This window comes from Sinocyclocheilus rhinocerous, unplaced genomic scaffold, assembly GCF_001515625.1.
Source record: "Sinocyclocheilus rhinocerous isolate Xijiao unplaced genomic scaffold, SAMN03320098_v1.1 scaffold767, whole genome shotgun sequence".
Taxonomy (NCBI): domain Eukaryota; kingdom Metazoa; phylum Chordata; class Actinopteri; order Cypriniformes; family Cyprinidae; genus Sinocyclocheilus; species Sinocyclocheilus rhinocerous.
Genome location: NW_015633562.1, coordinates 1 through 27322, shown reverse-complemented (window position 1 = coordinate 27322; position 27322 = coordinate 1). Strand labels below are relative to the sequence as shown.

General features: G+C 37.7%; 4 protein-coding genes across 6 annotated transcripts; 1 reads left to right on the top strand and 3 right to left on the bottom strand.

Moving 5' to 3' along the window:
* Positions 1-917: 917 nt before the first annotated feature.
* On the bottom strand, positions 918-3052 carry LOC107744630 (fibroblast growth factor receptor 1). Its single transcript, XM_016558424.1, has 6 exons — positions 3043-3052; positions 2476-2811; positions 2129-2386; positions 1786-1926; positions 1301-1332; positions 918-1112 (listed from the first exon to the last, which is right to left on the bottom strand). The coding sequence occupies exons 1-6, from the start codon at positions 3050-3052 to the stop codon at positions 918-920; spliced, it is 972 nt and encodes a 323-aa protein (XP_016413910.1).
* A 184-nt stretch (positions 3053-3236) lies between these two features.
* Positions 3237-6589, bottom strand: LOC107744604 (intraflagellar transport protein 46 homolog). 2 transcript variants are annotated; one of them, XM_016558324.1, is made up of 12 exons: positions 6506-6589; positions 5896-5989; positions 5741-5817; positions 5523-5671; positions 5186-5260; positions 4887-4980; positions 4680-4808; positions 4473-4591; positions 4314-4380; positions 4173-4233; positions 4007-4092; positions 3237-3810 (listed from the first exon to the last, which is right to left on the bottom strand). In XM_016558324.1, the coding sequence occupies exons 1-12, from the start codon at positions 6527-6529 to the stop codon at positions 3718-3720; spliced, it is 1068 nt and encodes a 355-aa protein (XP_016413810.1). In that variant the 5' UTR covers positions 6530-6589; the 3' UTR covers positions 3237-3717. The 2 variants fall into 2 exon arrangements, with proteins under 2 accessions (XP_016413810.1, XP_016413811.1); XM_016558325.1 differs by having other exon boundaries at positions 5523-5668.
* A 1281-nt stretch (positions 6590-7870) lies between these two features.
* Positions 7871-16146, bottom strand: LOC107744603 (vacuolar protein sorting-associated protein 11 homolog). Of its 2 annotated transcripts, XM_016558322.1 has the most exons (17): positions 15913-16146; positions 15475-15623; positions 15237-15372; positions 14171-14334; positions 13812-14059; positions 13517-13718; positions 13274-13425; positions 13006-13192; positions 12754-12897; positions 12381-12578; positions 12106-12267; positions 11390-11523; positions 10961-11163; positions 10574-10745; positions 10236-10458; positions 9944-10156; positions 7871-8300 (listed from the first exon to the last, which is right to left on the bottom strand). In XM_016558322.1, the coding sequence occupies exons 1-16, from the start codon at positions 16052-16054 to the stop codon at positions 9989-9991; spliced, it is 2784 nt and encodes a 927-aa protein (XP_016413808.1). In that variant the 5' UTR covers positions 16055-16146; the 3' UTR covers positions 7871-8300; positions 9944-9988. The 2 variants fall into 2 exon arrangements, with proteins under 2 accessions (XP_016413808.1, XP_016413809.1); XM_016558323.1 differs by lacking the exons at positions 9944-10156; positions 10236-10458; positions 10574-10745; positions 10961-11163; positions 11390-11523 and adding exons at positions 8628-8850; positions 8966-9137; positions 9353-9555; positions 9782-9915 and having other exon boundaries at positions 7871-8513; positions 15913-16139.
* A 2823-nt stretch (positions 16147-18969) lies between these two features.
* Positions 18970-27319, top strand: LOC107744629 (hypoxia up-regulated protein 1; the record flags this gene model as incomplete). The annotated part of the gene is made up of 21 exons (XM_016558423.1): positions 18970-19046; positions 19216-19309; positions 19443-19521; positions 19888-20042; positions 20129-20205; positions 20297-20478; positions 20687-20802; positions 20915-21101; positions 22284-22418; positions 22513-22595; positions 23446-23578; positions 23761-23948; positions 24056-24194; positions 24313-24370; positions 24477-24553; positions 24639-24797; positions 25460-25641; positions 25777-25864; positions 26149-26405; positions 27010-27094; positions 27203-27319. Coding segments are annotated over exons 1-21 (2658 nt in total), but the record flags the coding sequence as incomplete, so codon positions are not given.
* Positions 27320-27322: the final 3 nt, after the last annotated feature.

The following is a 27322-nucleotide window of genomic DNA, read 5'->3' as shown; positions in this document are numbered from 1 at the left end:
GCTCTCGATCCAGTTGTCTATGGCTTTGGGGTTCTTAGTGCCAATAAAACTTTTCATGGTAAACTCATGTTCCCTCATCTGCCTGTTATTAAAATATCTGGGCCGATATATTGGTTCTGTATTTTTGTTTATTTTATATAGTATTTGATAGTAAATAAGTGTCAAACGTTCAACAAGCCTACAGCCTATTTGTGACTTTAGACATTAATAAAAATCCAATTACATTATGTATTCAACCACTGTGTGTGCGTTAATATCTGTGTGTATATATATATGAGATGAAATTAGTCTCAATTATTAACATTCTATTTGTAACCATTAAGATACACAATAAACAAATAAAAAAATCACTTGGAAATGTTAATTCTGTGCAATTTAGTTAGCACAAGGAGTTATGTGAGTAAAGGAGTAACAAATAAATGAAAGAATAAAAACGAATAACAAACAATATCATTTGATTATTTTTTATCAAGTGGATGACAATGACATATTTAACAACATAAACTAAAAGTATTCAGTAAAGTATATAGTTCAGTAAATGGTTATTTAACAGTGATACTTTAGCACATTAATAATAATAATTGCTAGATCAAACATAATCATAATTTTAGCAAATAAAAAAATCTTTCAGCATTCAAAATAAATGCAAAGGCATTATTATTAATTTTAAATTATTATTAAAGGTTTTTATTCATGCTGCGGTGATGCTGAGGCTGGGTTCTGTTACATTATGGTCATGTGAGCTTGTATATGGTATAACATGTAATTTTGTTTTGTTTTATATTTGTCACTGCGGTTGTGCTTAAAAATATAAAATCACCCTAATGTAAAACAGCTCTGTTCTGCCTGAAGAGCCCAAGTGTTACTTTGTCAGCAGGCCTAACTTCATCTATTCTGTCTCTTTGTAGGCTCTTATATCATTTGTCCTCTCCAGCATCAGGACACGATGTGGACTGATCATTATTGACCCAATAAAGAGTGACCGTTTCTTCCCTGCATGTGAGTCCGTCATCAGAATAGTCCTCAAAGGAGGCCTGACTGGGCTCTTTCGGTGTCATGACGTCTGTGTAGACGTACAAAGAAAAAGTCACCTCTTCAGTGTCAGGTACTTCCTGTGAGACAGGAGTGGTCAGAGTAAACAGGTATTATTTATATGTATATAAAAAATATTATATACACGAATCATTCATAGAATTTCACTGGATACAGAGAGTTTATTATTTGACTTAAAGACCCCGTAAAATTACTTGAGGATTGTGTTGACATATTGAAACCCTTTTTATGCTTTTTTGTGCTTTACCTGATAAACTCCATGGACTTTGTCTGCATCCCCTGTGTATTAAAGAGTGAGGTTATAACTGCAGCTCAGAAAAAAAGTACATTATTTATTTGGTTACCCTCATCTGTAGTTCTGCCATTTTCAACCCTTTGGCCTTAGAAATATAACAAATGTAAAATACACTACACTAAATGACTTTACACAGTATGTTTTATAATCCTATACACCCCATGTATTTCAGGTTTTAGATGGTCTGCAGAGTAGCTGGTGAGTTTTGTTAAGAGGAAAATGAGTCTGTTTTTTGACTGTGGTTCATACCACTAATCTTCCTGTGAGAACATTTGGGTGAGAACTGAGATGCTGAGATTACATGGTCTTGATATTGATAAACTAAGTCATAGAATAAACCTAAATCATGAAGGATGTGGGTTTCGTAAACAAACAATTATTATTTTGATAAAGCAAAATGTATTCACATTGTTGATGTATTTGGGAGAAAATCTTACTGTGATGGTTTTTGTGAAGGCAGTAGAACACGATGCACATTCCCAAAACTCCTGCGAGTGTAAGTCCACTTGAAAGCACAATCTGATCAGACTGAGTTTTACCACCAGCGCCATTTCCTCGGTTAACAGTTGAGTTCTCACCTTAAAAGAAAACCAGAAAATTACAGGATTATGCAATGCTTCTTTCTTTTTCTTGATTCTGTTTCTGTTGAAAGATGTTTTACGAAATGCCTTTGTGTTTAAAGATGTTTTAGGTTTAATTCCTGCTCCTAAACAGAATATTAAAATCTGGCATCATTTTGAGGATTCATGTAAGGTGCACAACGAATGAACTACTGCTCACCGGTAATATATGTGTGCTTTTCTGATTCTCCATATGCATTTGAAGCAAAACAGCTGTACGTCCCGTAATCGGAGCTGGTTATGTTGCTGATGTGTAGAGTTTGGTTCCTCTCACTGAATGAGTGTCTGTGTTTCTCTAGAATAGGGAATCCTTCTCTCTTCCACATCAGATGCAGAAATAAGCCGCTCACTTCACATTTGAGAGTCACAGATGTGCTGGAGGTCCAGGAGACCACAATTTCTGTTGCACTTGGAGGGTCTTAAAGTAAAGCATATTAATGAGCACAAGCGCAGCAAAATTAGACGAATTCTACATGAATAAGCATGACTGTGATAGGTCTGACTTACACTGAATAATTAATGTAAAGCTGAGCATATTTGTAGTGCCGTTTCCTCTAATTATTGTTTCAGTGAAGACTCCTTCATCCTTTGTTGTCACGTTCTCCAGAATGAGGCTGTTATTGTTTAAATAGAAATGAGCTGTGCCACAGCATTGACTGTATGCAGCACTGAATGTGGTGGTTTTACTAACACATAGACATGTTATTGATCCATTTCGTTTGGTCCATTCCACTGAGTGCAGAAAATCAGCAGTATGTTGATCAAGTTCCTCTCCAGTCAGCTCAACACGACTGTATAAGCCCGTCTGCACTTCTTTGACTTCAATTTCTCTCGCTGTCAAATCTATATGTATGTACGTTACGATTAATAAACAAATTCTTCCGAGTGAAATATACTAAATCATATAATGACCATAAATGTAAAATGTAGTAATTGACATGGAGGAAATTAAACATCATATATATGTAACATATCTAGCTTTTGAAAATTATACATTTTATTTATCTAGCCATAGAAATGATTAGCCATACTTGCCCAATACAGTGAAGAAAAACAGCCAAATATGAATGTAACATCCAGTCATCGTAAGTCAGGAGTTAGATTTCTTGATCTAGACTTCTAGATCTTCTTGTAGCTAATTCAGCATTTTATTATGACTCATAACCATTAATCAAATCATTCAAATCTGTAGACGTTCTTAATATGATGCTCTTTATTGCACTCAAAACTGCTGTCATCTCAGAGTAAAAAATAGCCACTAAAAACCACGAAATAAATAAAATAAAAAGCGGTTAGAACAAGGAAGAAGGCAGGGCTGCTTTTATTCAAATGATCTAATAGACAACAACTCTCGTACATTGTTTTACACAGTATATTAGACTTTTAACTAAATCATAAAGGACAGCTTACTCTGGTTCAGTGTATCATATAAATCTGATTATGGCTATAATGTCATCTTGCTTTGCTAAATGCCTTTTGGTGTTTCAGAAGCCTTTCAGTGTTTACTGTTGATTCAGTTTAATATAGTATTATTTTTCTGGGATATTTATACAGTACATACTGTTATTTAACGGTATATCTCCTAAAAAAATCTGTGAAGAGTCTGGAAAAACAAGTCTACTAAACATAAACATATGAAGAATTCACACAATCTAATATGCAGAACAGAATGTAGCTTCACAACTTCAACTGGCGATACAACAGCTAAGAACAAAACAGGATGTATGAAAATAGGCCATGAAGGAGACTTCAGTCCAAAGTGAGTCTTTCTAATTCAGCAGTGGCTGTACGTGAAGCAGGCGGTGTGTCGGATTTCTGGCCCTCTGCTACAGATTTAAAGTGCTGATCACAGGAGAAACAAAATCAGCTCTTCAATAATACAACCAACAACTTCAACATCTAAAATCCTGTGCTTTACAAAAAAAAGTTAATAAATGTCACATAATAAAAATAATGCGAAACAAGTAATCAATATTTGCAGATTGTGAAAAGCATTTTATATTATTTAATGTAATATTGTAGAATGTCTGGAACTAACCTGTGAGTTTTTGAATTCAGAGTAGAGTGTGAACAGGACGTGAAGTGAGTGAATCCGGTTCTTGTACACAGGGATGTCCAGGATTCCTGACAGGTTACATTAACAGTCATTACAATAAAACCAAGAAAACCATCAAAGATGTAAATGTAAGAAACATGCAACTTACCACACATAATGTCGACATACTCTGCCAAATCACAGTCAATATCTGAGGTGGGGAGATTGACCTGGTGAACAGATGGGGAAGTGAAGGTGAACATGACTGAATTTGCAGATTTAATTCATGACCTTTCAGTCAAGATCTAACCTTCCCCAAAAGCTCCTCAAACTCAGGTGGCCACTCTTGCATCAGGCTGTCAATATCTGGCATGGGTCTGAAGAAAAATGCATGACTCTTGTTATAAAATGACACAGATGTTGTGTTCTGCTCTCTGGATGTTCGTGGTTGATTCATGTCAGTGCTTGCCTTGTGTAGTGTACAGTAGCTGGAGGCTTGGACCGATGCAGCTCACTAATGCTCTCTATCCAGTTGTCTATGGCTTTGGGGTTCTTCTCTGGGTTTTCGATGCTCTTTACTTTCACTTCCTGTGAAAGAGATGTGCATCACTTTCTCATTTCACTTACCAGGCTAAAGTCATCAAAGCACCTTAAGTCTTCTAGTGTGTGAACTCACAGCAACATTGTGTTGTTTGCTGTTCTCTGACAGCCACAGGGAAAGCACTGTTGGGTCTGACTGTTTAATGCACGGCTCATCCAGAACCAGGAGACCCAGATTGTCAGCCTTCCCATCTGGACGTGGTACCTGTGGGTTGAACAGAAAGATTCAGAAACTGAAAATTGGACACTCATGTCCAGTTCAGATTTGAAAATTGTCACTCACTTTGAGGAAAGCATCAATGTCCCCCACAGCTGGAATGAAATCAGGGATAAAGGGCTTCAGTTTGTGGTCAAGCTCTATCGTCTGTGGAGTATATCTGAAATAAACAGTCATGCAATTAATACCAGTGAGAAAACAAGAATCCATGAGATATCTACGAGACAAAAGAGTGTATTTTGTGTTTCTTCAACTATAGATACTTTTATGTTCCAAGTGTAAGAGGTCAGTTTGCTAGATGTTCTTCTGTTCATGTGCAGGTGCACATCAAATGCTGTGAAGGTGTGAAGTTTGTGCATGCTAACCGTGTGATGTACTGAAACAGCTCTTTGATCTCGGCTGACACAGGAAGATGTTCATAATCAGCTGGGTCATATGCACTGTGAGAAATCATCCACACACATCTACATTATTTTCAAAAATAATAAAATAGCTTTTTGAGTAGATATTATAACTATAATGCTCTTAGTACTATTGATATAACATGTTACTAAAACGTGTTGCAACTTATAACACTAGTCCACTTCCTCACTGTATGTCTCTTCCTGGATACATTTTCATCTTAGCTTAAAGTAAATGAAACATTAATATCAATCTCTCTCATCTTGGACAGCAGACAGTGTCTCAGATGAGCGGCCCCACCCTTCTGGAGCAGATCCGGGCTCCCCTTCCTCCTCATCAGACTCTGTGTCATCAGAATCATCGTCATCATCATCGTCATCCTCGTCCTCATCATCTTCATCATTCTGATTAGTAGCACGGGCAAGAGGTGGCGGCTCTTTCTTTCTCTGCTGTCAGATGTGAACAGGTCATTCAAACTTCATTTTATTCATTCACCAAATATGAGTTAGTAAACTTACTTTAGTATCCTCTTCTAGTTTATCGCCAGCATAAGTTGCCATGGCGCTCTGCTTCTGCCTGCCTGTCCTCCTAGAAACTGAAATAAAAACACAATGGCATGAAAAACAGTTGATGAATGCTAGGTAAAATGTAAAGAAGTGGTAAACAGTCTGACCTATCTGTCTTGGGGATGGTGTGTGCACACTGGCTGCCTCCTCTGCATTCACCTCAAAACTCTCGTCGTATGGCTGGTTGGTTGCGAGTTGAATCTGTTTGCAGATATTATTTGCACTCTTTAGTTTTTACTAAAACTGGGTTTCAAAATCTAGGGAGATGCCTGCCTAGACTGTATTTTTAGAAGTCATAGTGATACCAAAACGCTGCTGACTCAGAGCATGTCTATGATGCCCTAAAATGCTGTCTAGGTAGGCAGCATACTTGGTTTAGAGACACAGCCCATGAAGTAAGTCTTTTCCAGCTGGTTTAGTTTTGCTTTACGGGACTATTATAACCTACCACAATCCGTTTTAGGAGGCAACTAGTAACCATTATCGTCACGTAACATCGTGACGTGGTGAATTATTTGTTTTTTAGACCCAATGTGACACACAAGCATTAAGGAATAACAATGTTTTACTGTAACGTTAGCTTAGTGTTTGATGCGCTCGTTACATTGAATAGCGAGGCATAAAATACACCACGTTAGTGTCTCATATACATGTTTACGTAATTAACATGGTACGCAAGATTAAATTATTGACATTTGCGCGATAACAATAACAAACCTTTTGACGCTCTGACCTCTCCATGAAAACACGGTGTACTGTTGCCAAGGAAACTTGATCTCGCGAGATCTTCAGCGGAAATGCGTGAGAACGTCTGTTTGTTGAATTCATTTTTTATTCATTGGCAAGAGAAGAGGTATTGCATAGTAACGTCATTAGCAACTTTAGCTACCAGAAAAAAAAGTTATATTACTTTTAGTGCTTTAAAAACATTGCAGGTTTGTGTATAGTGTAAAGTCCTTTATAATTTGATTTGCAAAAATGCCCCCTTTTATTTATATTGTATTATTTCTTAATATAATAAATTGCATGATGTACCGTTATTTACTTTCTAAAAATAAAAAAGCACATCAGAAACATTATACAACATTTCTATTATACACCCATTTCCTGTTAATAAAAGTTTCTAAATCCTTCCAAAACAATCTTGAGTAAATACAATGATAAAACAAATGCAACATTATTTTTCCAGTCCACAAAAAGGTATACAAAATGTTCAGCTTAAATGACGCCTGTCTATTTAATACCTGACAGGCAGTTTGAATGGCTGTAGAAAAGTCCTAAATCCTAAAAGTTTACTGCTAAACCCGAATAGTTCACACTCACGTCATTGAGAAACCTTGTGGTTTCCCTCAGTCTGTCGAGATATGGCAGGAGTAAGAACAGGAAAACTAAAAAGCATTATATAACTAGGGAGACATAGATTTTACTGATTCAATTAACTTTCTCTTTGTGCTTGGTTTTTATCTGTGACACTAAAATGAGAATAGCTCGAGTGAGTGTAAAGCTGAGATTCGTGATTTTAGTCACAGGCTTAAGCAGAGCTTGAGAAGACTGTCTTTGGTTTCACAAACATACTAAAAAAAGCCATGGAGAATGATGATAGGGGAACTCTACAGTTCAGTTAAGAGTCAACATTTTGAAAGTTTAGCCTGTTTCAACAAGGGTAAAACAGGTTCACGTTGTAAAAAGGTGATTTTAACCAAGCTTCTTGGCAGAGACAGCAGTTCTAGGCAGCATGGATCAGCACTTGAGAACAGGATGTGGTTCTTAGCACCTTTACTTGCTGGTTGAGCTGTTTAGCTTTGCAAACTTTTGTAACTCACCAAATAGTTTTAGCAAACTAGACACCAGTGAAGGTTTAAATAAATGAAGGTAGATTTGTTCAGAGGGGTTTCAATGTGTGACTTCAAAATAGTGTTTTACACACATTTCTGTATTCTTTGGCATCTACAATGTAAAATACTGTGTAAATATATATATATTTTTTTATTTCATGACAAATTAAGATCTCAACAAACATCACAGATAATACAATAAAATACAATATAATTACAAGTTACTAGTCAATGATGTTTTACACTTTTACAGGCATTTGACATTGATTATTGTTGATTAGTTGCTTTATCTGCTATAATGAATGGTTGCAATGCTAATGAAATATTATACAGAAATTATTAAGGGATGCAAAATTAAGTTGTGCAAGTTGTCTTCTATAGTGTGCCTACGGCAGCTGAATTCAAAGCTTGAAAAGGTCACGGTCTTGAAGTGCAAGTTCTTAAATGTTATCATCACTCACAGTGGTTTTGATACTTTCCACTTTATGCTGATCTGATCTTGGAGACTACACAGATGAAGACATTCTGAACAAGCTGTAATCTTGCTCTCCACTATCAAGCCTATAAATAAATCAACACTAAGAAGAGGAGTTGCGGGGGCTTAATTTGGATTTGTTCAAAGACCATTCAAGTAGTGTAGAGCTGTTTCTGCAGCAGACCCTAGTCAGACATCTGACCCTAGATCAGCACTTCTTCTTTTAATATGAACTCCAGTCCAGCTCTCAAACATTCCTCTTGGTGTTAATGAGCAGATCTCTGTTGAATTCAGCCTCCAGATTCCCAGCTCCACTCTTTCCTCCAGGAGGATCCGTTATCAGAGTGAGTTTGTTAAACACTCCACGGCCAAAATAGTCAGCGATGACTGAGAAGCCGTCATTAGAGCATTTCAGCTACAAGAGAGAGAAATTCTATTCAATTTTCATTTTCATTTTTATTTTGAAGTATTTAGTTAACACTGGCAACTTTGATCAATTCAAAATGTCCTGCAGGAGAAAAATCAGTACCTGTCTGTGGAAATGGTCATGCAGATCTCGTTTCTGATCTTGCGCACGCAACATGTCCATCACTTTCCTGTTCTCAGGGGTGCAAGTGGGGCACTCGGCCTCACTCTCAGCAAAGCTCTCTAGGCAGTGCTGATGGAAAGAGTGGCCACACAGGAAGTGCACAGATGGCAGCTCTAGCGGGCTGTTGCACATGCTGCACTTGGTCTTCTGGAAGATCTTTGCACTGAAAGAGCAATGTAATTTTTAAAAATGTACAATGGCATTCCTATACTATCAATTGTAGCATCCATTTTTTTTTTTATGCCGTTGACTAATGAATGAATCCTTGATTCGCTCACCACGTTTTAAGTTCCTGTATCTCAGCGCGAAGATGGGCCGTCTCCTCTCTATACTGTCGAATCTTCCTTTCATCTTCCTCAATCTGCTGGGTCTCCCGCTCTAGTTTATTTATCAGGTAGTCTTTTATGACTGACAGCGATGCTGTGGAATTATGAGCCAAAGTCTGCACCACTGCAACACAGACATTCATATAAGGTCAAAATTATGCTGACGGTATGGACAACACTACAATTATTTGATATAAAGTTCCCTGGAAGGTGAAGAGTTGGTTCACATTCTACATCATGGCCGAAAAAGAATGAATTGTGTGAAAAGGTCACGCAGTTATATATGAAAAACACAACAGAGTTGTTGACCACAAACTTTTTTCGTATCCTTTTACTCACCCAAAAGTGGAGGCATCAAGTTATTTTCATCAATGTGCTGCAGGACTTCACTAATGTAGGCCTTGCAGTTCTCTTCTTTGCGTGCAAAGTAACCCAGAGCCTGTTCCCACAAACACACCTCACTGTCCCCATAGCGTTTACAGGCCTCCACGACTTTCCCGTACTCCTCATTCTGCATGTGGTAGTGCATGATCTGCTGGTACCTGCAGAAACAGGCTGTTCTGTCACTTATTTTTCTGCTATTAATAGATGAAATCTAAATGTAATGCAGATGTAGATGCATTCAATTCTGAACAGAATTCAGTCAGTAATTGTGGTCTGTTGTCACACAAAGCTATAGTATGGCTGTAGAAGACTTGTAGAAGTTGTGTAGATAACTTTTATAGCACCTTCTGAGTAAGTGAGACAGTGATTAGAAATAGTGCTTACAGTTTGCCCTTTTCATACAGATACAGCACTCCTTCCTTGAAGTTGTGCATCTGGCAGAGCACCAGGGCTTTGTCAAACACAGTGTTGTCGCTCCTCAGCAGGGACAGTGCTGCCTCCTGCAGGACTTTCTTCTTCTGTCAGACAAAAGACAGAAAGAGTGACCCTAGATCAGCACTTCTTCTTTTAATATGAACTCCAGTCCAGCTCTCAAACATTCCTCTTGGTGTTAATGAGCAGATCTCTGTTGAATTCAGCCTCCAGATTCCCAGCTCCACTCTTTCCTCCAGGAGGATCCGTTATCAGAGTGAGTTTGTTAAACACTCCACGGCCAAAATAGTCAGCGATGACTGAGAAGCCGTCATTAGAGCATTTGAGCTACGAGAGAGAGAAATTCTATTTAGTTAACTGGCACCTTTGATCAATTCAGCATGTCCTGCAGGAGGAAAAACGGTACCTGTCTGTGGAAATGATCATGCAGATCTCGTTTCTGATCTTGCGCACGCAACATGTCCATCACTTTCCTGTTCTCAGGGGTGCAAGTGGGGCACTCGGCCTCACTCTCAGCAAAGCTCTCTAGGCAGTGCTGATGGAAAGAGTGGCCGCACAGGAAGTGCACAGATGGCAGCTCTAGTGGGCTGTTGCACATGCTGCACTTGGTCTTCTGGAAGATCTTTGCACTGAAAGAGCAATGTCATTTGTTTAAATATACAATGACATTCCTATACTATCAATTGTAGCATCCATTTTTTTTTTTATGCCGTTGACTAATGAATGAATCCTTGATTCGCTCACCACGTTTTAAGTTCCTGTATCTCAGCGCGAAGATGGGCCGTCTCCTCTCTATACTGTCGAATCTTCCTTTCATCTTCCTCAATCTGCTGGGTCTCCCGCTCTAGTTTATTTATCAGGTAGTCTTTTATGACTGACAGCGATGCTGTGGAATTATGAGCCAAAGTCTGCACCACTGCAACACAGACATTCATATAAGGTCAAAATTATGCTGACGGTATGGACAACACTACAATTATTTGATATAAAGTTCCCTGGAAGGTGAAGAGTTGGTTCACATTCTACATCATGGCCGAAAAAGAATGAATTGTGTGAAAAGGTCACGCAGTTATATATGAAAAACACAACAGAGTTGTTGACCACAAACTTTTTTCGTATCCTTTTACTCACCCAAAAGTGGAGGCATCAAGTTATTTTCATCAATGTGCTGCAGGACTTCACTAATGTAGGCCTTGCAGTTTTCTTCTTTGCGTGCAAAATAGCCCAGAGCCTGTTCCCACAAACACACCTCACTGTCCCCATAACGTTTACAGGCCTCCACGACTTTCCCGTACTCCTCATTCTGCATGTGGTAGTGCATGATCTGCTGGTACCTGCAGAAACAGGCTGTTCTGTCACTTATTTTTCTGCTATTAATAGATGAAATCTAAATGTAATGCAGATGTAGATGCATTCAATTCTGAACAGAATTCAGTCAGTAATTGTGGTCTGTTGTCACACAAAGCTATAGTATGGCTGTAGAAGACTTGTAGAAGTTGTGTAGATAACTTTTATAGCACCTTCTGAGTAAGTGAGACAGTGATTAGAAATAGCGCTTACAGTTTGCCCTTTTCATACAGATACAGCACTCCTTCCTTGAAGTTGTGCATCTGGCAGAGCAACAGGGCTTTGTCAAACACAGTGTTGTCGCTCCTCAGCAGGGACAGTGCTGCCTCCTGCAGGACTTTCTTCTTCTGTCAGACAAAAGACAGAAAGAGTGATGGGTTTCCTGCAGTATATGCTTTTACAGTAAGCAATCCAAATTTACCCAAAAAATGTTAAAAATGGTCTTGAGATTGTACTTTATAATGCAGTTACAATGTTATAGCTATGGCATAGCTATGGAATATGTATACTGTTTTCTAGGGATGCACCGATATTAAAATTCTGGCCAGTGACAATAAGCTAATAATTATTTTCAAGTTATGAAAAAAATAAAATTTAAACCGTCTAAATACTAAAAATTATTTTAATTTAATTATTTTAGTTTTATTAAAAAAAAACTAAAATCTAAAATCAATTGTGTTAAATGCTACATTATGCTGTGTATTATAGTATACACAATGTATTATAATGTTCAGTATAAAATATTTATTTTCATTTTCAGATTTGAGAATCTGCAGGATTGTCTTAAATATGGTAAAATAAGTAAAATCATAATCAAATTAGCAAAAATATCTAATAAATAAACAAGTCAAATTCTTCAGGTTCAGATGTTGTCAATAATAACATAATATAACATAATGAGACATGTGTGGTATGACTGCATGTTTTACCCCTGGGTCCTGCTCATGTGCCCAGTCCTGCAGTCTGAGCTCTAGCAGTGTGTCATAAACTCCCTCAGGTGAGAACGGATCCACCTCGATCATGTGTTCCAGGAACGCTCGCAGCTCTCGTGGGTTATTTGCAAAGACTGGGATGAACTCTTCTGGATTGGCCTGTAAAAAAGTAAGAACATTTTGAGATAAAATCTCAAGTAATTTGGCTTAACTCGCAATGTTCTTGAATGTCAGATTATTTAAAGGTGTTAATGCTAATCCAAATGAATGACCTTGTTTTCCGCAGGGCTGTCCAGACTGTCCCTGTCGGTTGAGTCTTTGTTAGGGTGATAATCAGTGCAGAGGCGTTTTAAGAGGATGGTGGAACTCTCAGGCACATGGTGCATTAGAATTTTACCGTAACGCTTCATATTACTCTCTGCCTGATCGAATGGTAACCGTCCTATGTAGCGTAAAGCCTCCTGATAATTCTGAAAAGGTTTTTTAAAAAAAGGGGGGAAAATAATTTAATATATATTTTTCTGGCAAGAGCAAGGCAGAGAAAAGTTTTTGTTGACAAAATGAAAAAGTACTGGATTACATAAACTGATCGAAAAGCATGTATCATAACAGTTTATATCATAGCACAAAAAAAGCTGTATTTACCTTCAAATCCTCTAGCTGGATCTTTAGATACCATTCATGATGCATGTGTCTCTCTGCCAGAAAAACGGCATGACTGTGATAACCAGCCTGACGTAACACCTTGATCGCAATTTCAACATCGAAATGCACCTCACTTTCATTGCTCTATAGTCACAGGAGGGATGCAGCAGAGTATACAAAGCATCGTCAGTGGTCAAGGCTCATTCAAAAAGCTTAAATGCACATTCAGGCCAAAATCATTTTTCTACAGACCTTTATGAACTCTTCCAGCTTGGAGCTGTCCTTCAGTTTGGTGTAACAGTTGAGCAGTAGAGTAGTGTGGTCAGCGTTGGCCAGCGACTGCCTGTGGAGGGCCTGTAGGTATGCTGTCAAGTTATGTATCCTCTGTGCATCCAAAAATTTACGGATTACGTATGAGGGCTCAAGCTTCCCAATGGTGCTAAGAGAGAAAGAAGATCAGGATGTAACTTACTTGATTTTAAATGAAATGTGTACCTAGAAATCTGAACTGCAAACCTACCGAATATACTGCTGGATAGCTCCATCATGATCCCCTTTGACGTAGAGATGGTCTCCATACTGTCTGAATATCTCAGACAAACCATCATTGTCCAGATGTTGACTTTTAGCCAAGTTAATGGCCATCACAAACAGGTTCTTCTTAAACAGCATCTAAATAACACATTGATCGGTAATGTATATCACTTTATATTTTAGGTAAAAAAACAAAACGTTCTTTTAATGATAATAACACTGTTCTAACCTCTAGCTTGGTCTGTGTGTCTTTTTCTTGCAGCATATACAGTGTTCTGTCTCTCGTTAGGACATAAAAAGAGCCCCATTCTGCCAGAACGTCAATGACATCATCAAACGCCGCACTGTAAGCGATAAACTTGTTGTCCAGGTCATAAATGGTCAAGATGTGTTTTTCTGAAGGGGATGTCTGTCTGCTACCATAATCAGATCTGTACAAATGAAATGTCAAAAATGTGAATGCATATTAAAAAAAGTTAAAGCGAGAAAAGGACAGATAATCCATGCAATACCACGAGTCTTACTTGCTGGGTGACTTGTTATTGTGTGTTAGCAGCAGCAGGTAGCCTCTGTGCCAGTGAGTAAGAAGCTTGTGCCCATCGAAAGCAAAACAGGGCCCTCTCTCATCAGGCTGGTACAAATACACACAGTCATCTCCAGCCACTATGAACTGCGAGTCCTGTGAGGGGTCTGTGAGCGCCGAGCAGCGGAGGGCGCAGCCGTGCGTGTCCAGTTCTATACGAGGGTACTCTTTCAGTGATAATGTGTAACACTGTCAACATATGAATAATCCTGCTTTCAGTTTGTTATAATTTTCATCTGTATTCACACAGTTTCATTACAAAGACAAAAAAAAATCACATTCCATGTAACTAACATGTACCTGCACTTTTTCTAGAGTGGCGACAAACAGGTGTGTGACTTTGCCGGCCTGTCGGAAAGCCAGGCCTGTGATTGGACAGTTGCCCTCATGGAGGCTGAGTGTTTTACTGTGTCTGTCTCTGGTGATGTCACCCTTCGTCAGCACAACACTGCCATCTGTAAAACCTGAGCATTCAACACAGATATTAGAGTCAACATAAAATTAATTATTGATGGATAAACTCCAGGAAAAAAATATTTTTTTCTCAACTAAATTTTTTTTCACTTTGAAATGCATCATATTACAGAAACAAATGGGTTGCAAATGCCATTTAGTGTCACTGAAATTATTCACATATAAGAAGTGATTTCAAGTTACATTTATATATTTTTAGAAAATCAAAATCAAATAAATATAACTTTGATAGCCTAAAACTTGGTGAAGTGGTTTATGTGTCAGTACTTTTTTAACATCTCCAGCACATTTTAACAATACTGTGATAATACTGATAACCGTGATAATTTTGGTCACTATAATCGTGTTAAGAAATTTTCATACCGTTACATCCCTAATAGCATTTGTTTACTTTTGCAACATTAAAGTGCAATTTTTTTTATTATTAGCTGCCCTCTAACATTTAAGTATATGGGAATTATTACCTTTATGAAAACGTTTTTCAAACCATATAAAAATACTAGCTAATACTCAAATCAATTAAATTAATTAAAATAAATTCTCGATCTGAATAATTACAGTATACAAGATTATATAAGATTTCTCATTTTGGGGGAGACCTCAGATTTAGATTTTCAGTGCCAATTTTGCACTCTTTTAAAGAGACATGCTGTGACAGTGTTAGATGTGGTTTTTTTTTTTTTACTTTTTTATTAGTTTCTGTGTTTTTAAATATGGTTAGACTAAATGAAAAAATATATATTTTTAAATGTATAGTATTATATATTATATTATATTATTATACTTTTAGTTTCTTTCCCTTTTATTTCAAGTAACTAACAAGTTTCTAAATGGTTTTAGTTTTAATTAACTATAATATCCCTGATTTGTGAATTAAAAATAAAACTCCTACCTATAGCCATGAAATTAAGGTTTTCATGTACACTGAGACAAGACACTTCAGTGGGTTTGTTTCCAGGTATGGCAGGGAATATCCGGGTACACAGAGGACTGCCGCTGTCCTTCTTATCAAGGTTCCACACCTTCACCTGATGGGCAAACACATAAACTCTAGAAATCAACTTACATTTCTAAAGCTTAATTTCTTGCCCTGACATGTAGCTTCAGCAGACACCTGTCGTGATTCTTACCAGAGGATTGATGCCAGGCTCGTCCTGACCCACAGACACCAGGATGTTGTGTTGTTTCAGCTGGTACAGGTGTGTCACGCGCAGCTTATAAGCCTGAAAGCTGGATAGCTGCAGGGAGCGGGTCAAAAACCAAATCTGCCCATCCATATGTGCATTATATGAGTTAAAGAAAACATGATCATGTGGCATAACTGAAATCATCATATATATATATATATATATATATATATATAATCAGCCAGAAAGGACTGAATGTTGGAATTATGAAAAATATAAAAGAAACCATGCAATAATCAATTTGACAAAGCAGGCTTGCTGCAACCTATTAAAATATGCTACGATTTATAACTATAATTATGAAATATACGTAGTATTATTGTTTATCAGTGTCATCATTGCTAACTAGCCTCAAGCATGACTTCAGCATTTTAAGGATATCTCCAAGCACAATGTGTCCTCGACCTGAATCACAGGCCGCTAATCCCACCGGTAGTTGGAAATTTTTCCCATTTTCGCTCGGATCTTTCACCGTTTCTTTATCGAAAAACACAAATCGTCTCCACTGTAAGAACGCTGCCATTTTCCAAGCAGTTCTTGTTTAGCACAATCATGTGACTCACATCACGGTCATGTGACTAGTGTCAGTATATTCTTGTTTTCTGTTATTTATCTGTATACGCAATAATATATTTAAGGTTGGACACAACAAGCCACAAATTAACTTGATAACATTTATTTAAACATATAATGTAAATGAAATAACTGATACTGTTTAAAACCAAAATACACACCAAACAGAAAATTATAAGAAAAATATACATATTTGATTTAAATGTATAATTTCAAAAGTTATTAATATGGCCAAAAGACATAATACAACAAAAGTTAATTAACGATGTCCGATTCGTGAACGAACTGTTCTTTCGATTCGGATCTTTTCAATGATTCTCTAGAACCGGTTCACGAATGGGACTGAACGTATCCGGTTCATGTGTCAACAAAGCACTGAATTAATGCAGGTTATCTCGTCTCTTTCTTCGTGATGAGGCGAAAAGTCAGTTACTTTTATTGCAGAAATGTTTCACGTAAAACATAAACTCACATATGAAGAAAAGTGGTTTAATAAATATAATTTTATTTTAAACCCTAATTGAAAAACGTAATAAACAGAAATATGCCGTATAACTTAATTGGGCCGTTCTATAACGTAATACATACAAAGAATGGCGTAAAAGAATCACTGAATCGGTTCTTTGAAAATAACTGTTCAAACGAATCTATTCGCAGAAATGAGTCGGGCTGCCGTCGCTGACAACAAAAACTACAACTTGTCGCACAGCCGTTATGTTCACCTATTTTACGTGGACCAATCAGATCCGTGTTTAGTTACACGACTGACCACTCGCGCGCACTGGTTGGCACGTGGACCAATCAGCGTTCTCCATTCAAGGGTAAAGAGGCGGGACTTACGAGCATAGCGATTAGTGCTTCACTCGGCGAGCAGCGAGTTGCGTGGATCCAATGAGATCACGCCGCGTTCCGGGCCCAATGTGTTAGAACAAGCCGGTGATTGCAAGAGCAAAACCAAGCAAACGAGGCGGCGTGGTCACAGAGCATTGCTGGTTAATGCAATCTTCCTGCCTTCTGTAAGACATTAGATATTAAGGATCAACACAGAAAAGCTCTCTTTCATAATTAGGACAGGATAAGCGTTTCTAAATATTGTTGTTTAAGTGTCAAGAGGGATTTACCAGTCAACAAGAGCCAATATAAAACTTGATCTCGCTAAAGGTAAGTGCCATTCCATTACTTTTTTTGTTGGAGATGTTTGGGCTCATCTGAGTGGTTGCATGTGTTGCAAAATGTGTCTTGATCAGTCTCTAGTACAGTAGTACATCTACAAGACCATCAGCTGCATTTACTTATATGTGAGCCTTTTAAAAAGAAAGTGTTATGTTTACTTCACATCATCAAACGGTGAAATGACAGTTTGACATGGTCATGATGCTCTTCCCATCAGGATCAGGCAGCCTCATTCAAGCTTACGTCACACAGACTGTGCAACTAGAAGTTTCCACTTTGCATTTTTGAATTAGCATTGAAAATGGTCTATCAAGGGAGAACTGTGACTGTAAAAATGAAGCCAAATGAGATTTTTGAATATATATTAAATATTGTCTCCTTGTATTCTTTTTGCACCTTGGCTCTAGTGCCTCAATTCTGCAGCAAAGCTCTGCAAAAGGTACATTAATGAGGAAAAAAAATTAACTTAAATGATTTTAGCAAATGGCTGCAATATAACAAAGAGTGAAAAATTTAAGGGGGTCTGAATACTTTCCGTACCCACTGTATATATATATAACAAATTTAACCTGTACTGTGACATTTCCAAATGGAACATGGATTTTCAGTGAGAAAATAATATAGGGTGGTACTTAATTTTATGAAACAGTCATTAAAAGTGGGCATGCCATACCAGAATGGAGGCAGACCTGAATGCTTGGATAATAAACAACGTTTTTTCACCACCATCCCTTCTTTTTGAAGTCAAGTGGGAAAGTTATTACTTTCTATGAAATGTAGTATTTCTATAAATAGAAATGTATAGTCATGATGCTCTTCCCATCAGGATCAGGCAGCCTCATTCAAGCTTACGTCACACAGACTGTGCAACTAGAAGTTTCCACTTTGCATTTCACATCATCAAACGGTGAAATGACAGTTTGACATGGTCATGATGCTCTTCCCATCAGGATCAGGCAGCCTCTTTCAAGCTTACGTCACACAGACTGTGCAACTAGAAGTTTCCACTTTGCACTTTTGAATTAGCATTGAAAATGGTCTATCAAGGGAGAACTGTGACTGTAAAAATGAAGCCAAATGAGATTTTTGAATATATATTAAATATTGTCTCCTTGTATTCTTTTTGCACCTTGGCTCTAGTGCCTCAATTCTGCAGCAAAGCTCTGCAAAAGTGCTTCCTGGAGCCCCCCACATATCAGGATGTAGTACTGTCAGTTTTAGTAATAGTGTATGACATTGTGATTTGAGGGATCTTGCATGGTTTTGATATGCTTCCTGTTTTATGGACCTGTCACAGTTGCATTGTGACTTTTAGCCTACATGCTATTGAACCAGGCTTTGTTTCTTTCCTGCAGGTCACAATGAGGGAAAGGTTGTCATTATGGGCAGTTTTTTGCCTAATAGTAGCATTCCTGCCTTCTCAAACAGGTAAGCAGCACATGAATTATGATATAGCCTTACATTTGCTCTAAATTTCCTTTGGTGATGTCCATCAGGATGAATTTAAATCGATCAAGATTGTAAACATTATTTTTACATTCTGGTTTTATCTAGAGCACAGAATTTCAGCTCTCACTGACATTTTTGTTGCAGAATCAATTGCTGTGATGTCTGTGGACTTGGGCAGTGAATGGATGAAACTTTAGTGAATTTTAGCCTACATGCTATTGAACCAGGCTTTGTTTCTTTCCTGCAGGTCACAATGAGGGAAAGGTTGTCATTATGGGCAGTTTTTTGCCTAATAGTAGCATTCCTGCCTTCTCAAACAGGTAAGCAGCACATGAATTATGATATAGCCTTACATTTGCTCTAAATTTCCTTTGGTGATGTCCATCAGGATGAATTTAAATCGATCAAGATTGTAAACATGCATTATTTTTACATTCTGGTTTTATCTAGAGCGCAGAATTTCAGCTCTCACTGACATTTTTGTTGCAGAATCAATTGCTGTGATGTCTGTGGACTTGGGCAGTGAATGGATGAAAATTGCTTTAGTGAAACCTGGTGTGCCAATGGAGATTGTATTAAACAAGTACGTTTTAGAACAGTGTAAATTTTACACCTAAAATCCACAGATGTCACCTGATTTAGACTTGTATTAAATAAATATTCTTTTCAGACAGCATTTTATTCCATTGTGATATTTAGCTTCTTTTTTTGTGTAGGGAGTCCCGGCGGAAAACTCCAGTCGCAGTGTGCTTAAAGGAAAACGAGAGGCTTTTTGGAGACAGTGCTTTAGGAGTGGTAAGTCATTGTATGCCAATACCTTTCTATAAATAGAAATGTATATTTAATACTTTTATATTAAATATTACACAGATGTGTAATTGTGCTGCTTGATATTTTGTGGAAACATTGGTACTTTTTTTCATGATTCTTTCCTGTCACTTTTGATTAATTTAATGCATCTTTGCTGAATGGAAGTATTAATTACTTACCCCAAACTTTTGAATGAAAGTGTAAATCAGTTACATGGATTAAGGAAGAAAATAGCCTGTTTTTATGAAATTCTGTAGGATGAAAAACACCCCTTCACATTTTCTTTGTCTCTAACACCTTGTTGCAGCATATTTGACAAGCTTTGACTCTAGCATACTTTAATCATGACAGGCTGTGAAGAACCCCAAGGTGGTTTACAGATTCCTCCAGAGCATTTTGGGAAAGACGACAGACAACCCACAGGTGGCACAGTATCAGAAACACTTCCCTGAACACCAGCTGCAGAGAGATGAGAAAAGAGGAACCGTGTTTTTCAAATTCTCAGAGTAAGTAATGGAGCACTTGCAGGTGCATTAGCTGGAGTCGATGTGTCTTACATTAATGTGAAAAATGAATCTTTTATATCATCCAGAGAGTTGCAGTACACTCCAGAGGAACTTTTGGGCATGATATTGAACTATTCTCGTGGTCTGGCTCAAGACTTCGCAGGTTTGATTATAAGGAGTGTTTTGAATAGCTGTCTTGGTTTTTGCAGATTGGGAAATTTGGAAGCACCAATAACTTTATTTCTCCCTCACAGAGCAGCCCATTAAAGATGCTGTGATCACAGTGCCAGCCTATTTTAATCAGGCAGAACGCAGGGCAGTCTTGCAGGCTGCCCATATAGCAGGTCTAAAGGTCCTTCAGCTTATCAATGATAATACTGCCGTGGCTTTGAACTATGGAGTCTTTAGGAGGAAGGACATCAACTCTACTGCACAGGTACTTCTGAGAGAATTGAAGTGAATTTATTTATTTATTTGGTCAACATTGTGTCAGCCAATGGTGTGGGTGGGACTATCTGTTTGGCCAACCAGTGGCAGACTGGAAAAACAGAAAATTGACACTTCCGTTTTGGTGATGCAGGAATTAATTTAAAGTAGGATTTCTGACTGATTTTTTGATACTAACTTTGTTGTGTCTTTTGTAGAATATCTTGTTTTATGATATGGGATCAGGCAGCACAACAGCCACGATTGTCACGTATCAGACGGTGAAGACCAAGGAATCTGGCACTCAGCCGCAGCTTCAGATCCATGGAGTAGGGTTAGTCATGGTTGTCATGTTTTCACCACTAATTTTTGGCCACCTGGGAGTCCATGTATATGTATACAATATTGTGTTGACTGACTATAGCTGTTTTTCTTTTAACATTTAGGTTTGATAGAACACTCGGTGGCTTTGAGATGGAGCTGAGGCTCAGAGATCATCTTGCCAAGCACTTTAACGAACAGAAGAAATCAAAGAAGGACGTGAGGGAGAATCTGCGCGCCATGGCCAAACTCCTTAAAGAGGCTCAGAGACTGAAGACTGTGCTCAGTGCTAATGCTGAACATATGGCACAGGTATCTCAAACTGAAATCATTTATCTTAGTTGGTCAAAATACAGTTTTATCAGTTTGCAAAATTAAGAACGTCTGCTTAAAATCAAAATTCAGATATTATCAGAATGCATACTATTATTGTGAGCCATTCATCCATCCATGTTTCTTTTTTTTAACCTCCTACTTTTAAATGATAATATCATAACTCAATATTCTGGTGAAACAACAGACTTCTCTGGTGACACACCGGATGTAAAACACACCACTTTCATATTCATTCATTCATTGCAAAATCACATTTTGATCTGTCTCAGTTTTTGAGTTCAACTCCCAAATTAACAACCAATGGATAGAACAAAGTTCCCAACCTACAACCCTTTCATATTCATTCATTCATTGCAAAATCACATTTTGATCTGTCTCAGTTTTTGAGTTCAACTCCCAAAATTAAATTAACAACCAATGGATAGAACAAAGTTCCCAACCTACATTTTTTTTTCTTTTTTGATAATTAATTTCACTCGGATGTATGTCACAATTCAAAAGAAAATCTCTGTCACTGCTTCCCCTTCATTGTGACTTTAAATGTGTGAAATGATCAGTAGACCTTTCTAGGTCACTATTCAAATGTAAGCAAATTTGAACTTATCAGAAGTTCTTGCTTCCACTGAAGCACAAGATGCTTTGTATCATTCTCAAATCAGGCACTTGTGGAGGTCATGCAGCTTGAATGTTGCTGTCATTAAAATGGAAAAAGAGGGACAAACCAAATAAAACCCTTTCAATTTAATAAGATTTCAATAAGACATTTTCAGTTTCATATTCATTTTTCAATTTGACTGTCACTCAAATTATGATGCTAACTTAATTTGTAATTTGAAAAAAAAAATCTTGAATTAGAAAAATGCAAAGGAAAATGTTCATTTAATGTTTGTTTTAAGACATTAGGACCACACTGTATTTACTTGGTAATATTCAGTACATAATATTTGCCCACGGATGGCCTTGATTAAATGGATGTTATCAAATGTCTATTTCCTTGACTGGGTGAGATTTGTTAGACCTTCATTATGTGTAAACACAAAAACAACACTAGTATGACGCACTCAGAGTTAAGTAGTCTGTGCTGTGGCTTTTCATTTGATTGTCTACTTCAACCAAGTCTGGGTGGTTTAGTGAGCTGTTGACGTTCTTTCTCTCCAGATTGAAGGTCTGATGGATGACATAGACTTCAAGGCAAAAGTGACTCGCTCTGAGTTTGAGGCCCTCTGCGAGGATCTGTTTGACAGAGTGCCAGGGCCTGTAAAAGAAGCTTTAGCTGCTGCTGAAATGAGCATGGTGAGGAGCTAAATATTATGGCAGCAGCTTTATACAGGTTGTCTAAATAACTATGATTTAAAAAATAATCTGAAATATCTTTGTTGTCCAACAGGATGAGATTGAACAGGTTATTTTGGTTGGAGGATCCACCAGGGTGCCCAAAGTGCAGGATGTGCTTCTTAAAGCTGTGGGAAAGTATGTTTTTGTCTCCCCCCCCCATTTAACCTATAATAAATACTTTTGATTGGCTGTCAGTGGAAAAAGATGCTTTTTAGGAGCTGAGTGGTGTAATTGGTGTATAAAACAGGGGCAAACTGGGATATGCTGACCATAGACTGTATAAAAACATGGACTTTGTGTCCGTGACGTCACCCATAGGTTTCTGAAGAGCGTTTTTGAAGCTCAAAGTTGGTGGAGCGGGCCGTCGCCGCCCGGATAATCGAAAATGGGCAAAGAGGCGGGAGCTGGTTGCTGAAACCACGCCCACCTAGCTCGATGGTGGTGACAGCAGCGTTAATCCACCTGTCGCTCAAGTGGCCACGCCCTTAATTATGCAGAATTTATAGGCTTTATATACGAGTTATAAAAAAAATTCACCCCCCTCACAGTTGTCATGAAGGGCAAAATTAGCTATATAGACCAAAACCACTTTTTGTACCAGGCTGTAAACATATTTTTTTTCTGCTGTAAAGTTGGGCATTTTAACATGGGGAGTCTATGGGACTGACTCCCTTTTGGAGCCAGCCTCTAGCAGCCAGTCGATGAAGTGCAGTTTTAGTCACTTCCGTGTTGGTTTCACGAGAGAGACCGGAAGGTTGCCGCTTGGTGCTAACCAGCCAAATCTTGGCTTGACCCCTTGTTATGGACTAGTAGTAGTTTAGGTGTGGTTCTTTCTTTGAGTAAAATCAGAGATATTCAAAGAACATCTAATACAATTCCAACATCTAATACAATTAGCATTAATTAACAAGTGAATAGATGCTCTAAAATTGGTACAATTTCAAATAATTCAGCTTGGTTTCACTTGATGTTCTTTTGTCTCGAGAGAGGAGCTGAGCAAGAATATCAATGCAGATGAAGCTGCAGCGATGGGTGCCGTCTATCAGGCCGCTGCGCTCAGCAAAGCCTTTAAAGTCAAGCCTTTCTTGGTCAGAGATGCAGCCATGTTTCCCATACAGGTGAGAGGGTGAAGACAAAGACCTTGTGCTCTTTTCAAGAATTGGATTTGTATTAATAGTTTTTACTCGGTCCTAACCAAGAACACTGAGATGTTTAATTTAACAGACAATGAATCTGCATGTTTAATGGTCATACGACAGTGCTTAAGAAGTTCTCCGATGTTTTCTGTCACCTTCCTTAGGTCGAGTTCAGTCGTGAGACCGAGGAAGAGGATGGCATAAAGACCATGAAGCACAACAAGCGCATCCTTTTTCAGAGAATGGCCCCGTATCCCCAGAGGAAAGTTATCACCTTTAATCGTTACATGGACGACTTTGTCTTCTACATCAATTATGGAGACCTCGGCTTCCTCAGTGAACAGGACCTGAAGTAAGTGACCATGTTTTATTTATTTATGTTCTGTTTGATTTGTTTACACTTTTTCAGAAATATCAGAACATACTCAAGTTAATATCAAACCGATCTTTCTTTCTCAGAGTGTTTGGATCTCAGAATCTGACAATGGTGAAACTCTCTGGAGTGGGCAGCAGCTTCAAGAAACATTCAGATGCTGAATCTAAGGGCATCAAGGCCCATTTCAACATGGATGAAAGTGGAGTGCTAATTCTGGACCGGGTTAGTAACTTTTTAGTTTATAATGAATCGTGACATTAGTACATTTTCCAACTATATTACTATGAAGTTTTACTATTCCAGTTAAAGCCAGAAGAACTGAATTCTTAACTTTTTTTAGGTGGAGTCAGTGTTTGAGACCATTGTGGAGGAGAAAGAGGAGGAGTCTACGCTCACAAGTAAGTTTTGGAAATGCTTAAGTATTTTGTGCGTGTATATACACACACATACATTTTTAAATATAATTAAAAAAAATTATAATATAATGTGTGTGTGTTTCCACAGAACTTGGAAACACCATTTCCAGCCTGTTTGGTGGTGGCAGCTCAGAGCCAAATGCAAATGTGACTGAACCGGTTACGGTAATTCTGCTTAATGACTCTGACAGACATTTAAATCAAATTTGTTCTTGACATTTTGCTTTTTTTTTAAATTTAAACGGTTCAGGATGAAGAAGAAGTGATTCCAGAGGCTGGGAAAGACCAGGACCAGTCAGAGAAACAGGAAGAGTCTGCCCAGGAGAAACCCGAGACCGAGGAGGGAAAAGAGGGAGAGCCTCAGGCGGAGGAGCAGAAAGACAACAAAGAAGATGAAGCGGAAACTCAGGTGAGATGATTCACAATCACATTTCTGGAGAGGTGCAGAATGATTATAGAACCTCTGGGCTTTCATGAGACTTTATTTCACTAGTTCCGCCCTGTAATTCTCAGGAGAGACTTTTGACTTCTCATGTTTTATTATACAATGTGCAGTGCCAAACACCTGCTGAAACGCCTGACTAGAATTTCTTGTAGATTATCTTAATTCTCTTAAATTATTTCAATGTACTGTAATATCTAATATGTTGATTAATAATACAAATTATACTTTATTAGTAGTAGTATTTCTTTCTTATATACATTATATATATATATATATATACACACGCATATATGTTTTATTTTTTTAAAACCTTATACAGTCAATCATGGACTCTCAAATGTGGGACAAACTTCAAGTTTCAAGTGTAGTAACTGCGTTATATTGTGCCACCAGGACCATATACAAGTCTCTGCCCCTCTGTAAAAGTGTACCTGTTACAAAAACATGAACATGTGAATTACTCGCATCACTTACCTCAGCAAGGGTCAGACTATAATTCTTAAATTTCAACTTGAGCCATGTATTATATTGCAGTTTCATATAAAGTAACCAGCCACTGGCGAGTTACTCCTTTGATTTTAGTTCTGAAATCTGTCTAGAATTGAACTCTCACCTCCATCACACAGGGAGAGACAGACGGTCAAAAGCCAGAAGAGAAATCAGACGCTGAGAAAGTAGAGGAGGCCGAGGCGGACAAGAAATCCAAACCACAGAAAAAGAGCAAAATATCAGAAGACATCACAGTGGAGCTTGAGGTGAACGATGTTCTCGATCCCAGCACAGAGGACATGGAAGTGTCCAAAAAGAAGTAAGTGTCTCTTGCTTGCTTCTCAGAATTAATTAACGTGGAGAATGAATTAACTGAGAGCGGGAAATGGGACAGACACTCTATAGAAAGTGAAGAATCTCTGAAGAATTCTCATGTGTTCCTCCCTCATATCAGGCTGCAGGACCTCACTGACCGCGATCTGGAGAAGCAGGAGAGAGAAAAGACCCTGAACAGCCTGGAGGCTTTTATCTTTGAGACGCAGGTATAATGAAGCTCTCTGCAGCCGTTCCCAGTGTTTGAGCAGTGACTCAGATCCAGTGGTGTGACAAAGAAGAACTGTCTTTGTCCAGGCCTAAAAAGCTTTATTTGCAGAGCTTTAGGTGAAATCTATAGTGGGCTTATGGCTGTATGATGATGAAGGATTTTGGACGACAGTTATTATAGCTATTATAACCTCAAAATATATTTTTTTTTTTCTTTTTAGGCCAACTATTCCTTTGAATTTACAACAAATCTAGTTCATTTTTTCCTTCTCTCTGTGTCTAGGATAAGATGTATCAGGATGAGTATCTGGCTGTTGTGACTGAGGAGGAGAAAGAGCAGATCACAGGCAAGCTGAGCGAGGCTTCTAACTGGATGGATGAGGAGGGGTACACCGCTGGCACTAAGGAGCTGAAGGAAAAGCTGTCTGAACTAAAAAAACTTTGTAAAGCCATGTTCTTCAGAGTGGAGGAGAGGAAGAAATGGCCCGACAGACTGGCAGCTCTCGACAGCATGCTCAACCACTCCACCATCTTCCTCAAGTGAGTGAGAGCTGCATCAATTACTTCATCCATCCGTTTTCTTTCTTTCTTTCTTTCTTTCTTTCTTAATTAAATAATGTAGAAAAATAGAATTAAAAATATTGAATTTATATGTAAATGAATTGTATTAAATTTATTATTAAAAAATCTATGTAAAAGTATTGTAATACATTTATTCATTTAATATATGTATTTTAAATAAAAAATAGATTTAAAAATATTTAATGAAATTATTTTTATATTACATTTATAAAAATATGTAAATATTTTATACATTTTATTACCTTATTACTTTTTGTTTTTAAATAAACATAAAAATGGATATAAAATAAAACATTTTCAAATAATTCTTACAAAACTTCATTTCTGAACATATGTAAATATTAATCAAATATGTAAATCTATTTAATACATTTATTTTTATTAATTTCATTGCCTTTATTTAAATTCGTATTAATAAAAAAATATATATATTATTTATGTATACCTTATGTATTATGCCTATTTTATTTTTAAATGAATTTCTTTTTGTCTTGGTACTCGTCTGTGACATGTCCAAATAAATGAAAACTACCTTGTAATTTACATGGGATGTTGTTCATAGGAGTGTTAGACTGATTCCTGAGGGTGACCAGATCTTCACGGAGGTTGAACTGAAGACGCTAGAGAGGGTCATCAATGAAACAATGGTATGTATTACTTTCCTTTCCCCACATTCCTATTTCTTTCATCCTTCCTCGTCACTTCCACACAATAATCTCTTTTGATTCTCTCTGCATTTTTTGTTTTTACTGCAGACTTGGAAGAACGAGACCGTTGCTGAACAGGAAAAACTGTCCCCAACAGAGAAACCTGTTCTGCTCTCTAAGGACATTGAAGCTAAGCGTTCCTTCTTGGACAGGGAGGTCAACTACCTG